General features: G+C 41.2%; 1 protein-coding gene across 6 annotated transcripts in view; it reads right to left on the bottom strand.

The window, feature by feature from the left end:
* Positions 1-207: 207 nt before the first annotated feature.
* Positions 208-2,007, bottom strand: part of pbx1a (pre-B-cell leukemia homeobox 1a) — a 53,989-nt gene continuing 52,189 nt past the window's right edge. For all 6 annotated transcript variants that reach the window (XM_083525158.1, XM_083525159.1, XM_083525163.1 and 3 more), the window contains one exon: positions 208-1,713. In XM_083525158.1, coding sequence (XP_083381284.1) covers positions 1,621-1,713 — 93 coding nt within the window. In that variant the 3' untranslated portion in view covers positions 208-1,620. The remainder of the gene's footprint in view (positions 1,714-2,007) is intronic.

Raw genomic sequence — 2,007 nt, 5'->3', positions numbered from 1 at the left:
GAGACGTGACGTTACCCGAGAATGAGTCAGGAAAAACCACACACACACACACACACACACACACACACACACTGTAGAGGCTGTGTATTTAGATCTGGGCTGTGTTTCAGTAACAGTGCACTCTTATCTACTCCATAATTCATATAATAAAACCAGACATAGATGGAGAGGCCAAAAGTATTGGGACACCCGACTTTTCCACCTACAAAGTTGGAGTCACACAATTGGATCGGACACCTTTGGATGCTCCCTTGACTGCACTCCAGGTACATGAGATGCGAGATTTTCAAAAAGAAGCACATAACAGTCCTATGGTCAGGTGTCCACAAACTTTTGGCTGTATGGTGTGTAATAGGGAAGTCTATAAGAACTCTAAAGTGAAACAGTGCTAACAGTGCTGACATGCAGGTGTGTGTGTGTGTGTGTGTGTGTGTGTGTGTGTTTGCATCGTGTGATGTCGGGACGAAGTGCAGGAAGGAACACACACACGCGCGCGCGCGCACACACACACACACACACACACACACACACACACACACACAATAAAGACGTTATGCTTCTGCCCTAAGTTGACATAAAGATTATGGTTGGATGAACCGCGAGAGTTCAGGAAGGAAACGAGTGTGTGTGAATCCAGCGCCGTGGTGTGTGTGTGGGTGTGTGTGTGTGTGTGTGTGTGTGTGTTGGAATTTAGGAATAACAGATTTGTTTCTGTATTTGTGGTGAAATTGCTCCTGATTAGGATCCTTGATGTCGCTGTGATCATTACGACGAGGAGAATTGTCGAATACAATGTGATTTCTGATATAAATGTCTCTTTATTCGATCACAGAGCAGCAGTTAGTAACAAGACCATTAGCTACAGGCAAACTCGTAAAATCAGAAACGAACGCTTACGTTCCCTCACGTGTTTCTTTTACACCTGTATTGGTGTCGAGTTTGCTAGATTAGGAATTGCCATATATACGTGTTTTACGATGTGATTGGACGAAGCCGTACACGCTGATGAAATATTCATGAATGTTTACTCAGGGTTCAGCTCAGAATCAGAAAATCTTGAATGATGACTTTTGAGTCACTGGGTGGTGATTAAAGGATTTATGCTGAACGGTTTTTGGGGTTTTATATTTTAATGCAGCTGCAATATAAAACTACGAACACTCAGTGTATAAATGAGGGTTTAGATTCTTCATGTTCACCCTAAAAAATGGAAAACGATGACTTTTCTTTCGTAAGCAAGCGTCATGAAGAGGACAACGATAAAGAAAAGAAAACATTTCCACTCGGACACAATGCACAATGTTTCTCTTAGAAACCGAAGATTGCTCTTTTTTATTTTTTTCTCTCTTTTAGAGGTAGAATAAAGAAGAATTAAACGTGAATGATCAGGGTCCAGGAGAATGATTTGTTCCGTCACTAAACATTCAACCGAACTCTCCGAGACGAGTGAAAAACATGAGGACCTTTTTCTTTTTTCTTTCTATTTTTTTATACCAAATGTTCTGTAGTAGTAAGAGAAAGAGAGAGTGAGAGATAGTGAGTAGTGTCATGTCGTGTGTGTGTGTGTGTGTGTGTGTGTGTGTGTGTGTGTGTGTGTGTGTGTGTGTGTGTGTGTTAGTTTTAGTTAGACGTGTCAGACTGAACACTCCCGGGTCCTTCTGTAGGTGAAGTTACGGACGACGGAGTCGGAGCGTCCTGCCAAACACCGTTCGCCTGAAAACACACACAAACACACACAGTTTACTCCAATAGGTTCTATTCAGATTCAGATTCTGATACTGATGCATTGTTGTTTCTATAGAAACGGATCGTTCACAGGGACGTGTGTGATGCACACATTTAACTGATAATAAACTGATTTTATAGAAAAACGTCTATTTTTCTACACGTGTGTTTTGTTTTTTTTCAATTTGTAAAACGAGACAAATTGACAAAAACGAGGCAGACAGAAAGACAGACAGACAGTAAGATATAAAGACAGACAGATAGGTAGACAGATCGATAGAT

The sequence above is a fragment of the Silurus aristotelis genome (genome assembly GCF_946808225.1).
Source record: "Silurus aristotelis genome assembly, chromosome: 22".
Taxonomy (NCBI): Eukaryota; Metazoa; Chordata; class Actinopteri; order Siluriformes; family Siluridae; genus Silurus; species Silurus aristotelis.
Note: the sequence above shows the minus strand (reverse complement) of the source record. Positions and strands in the feature narration are given on the sequence as shown.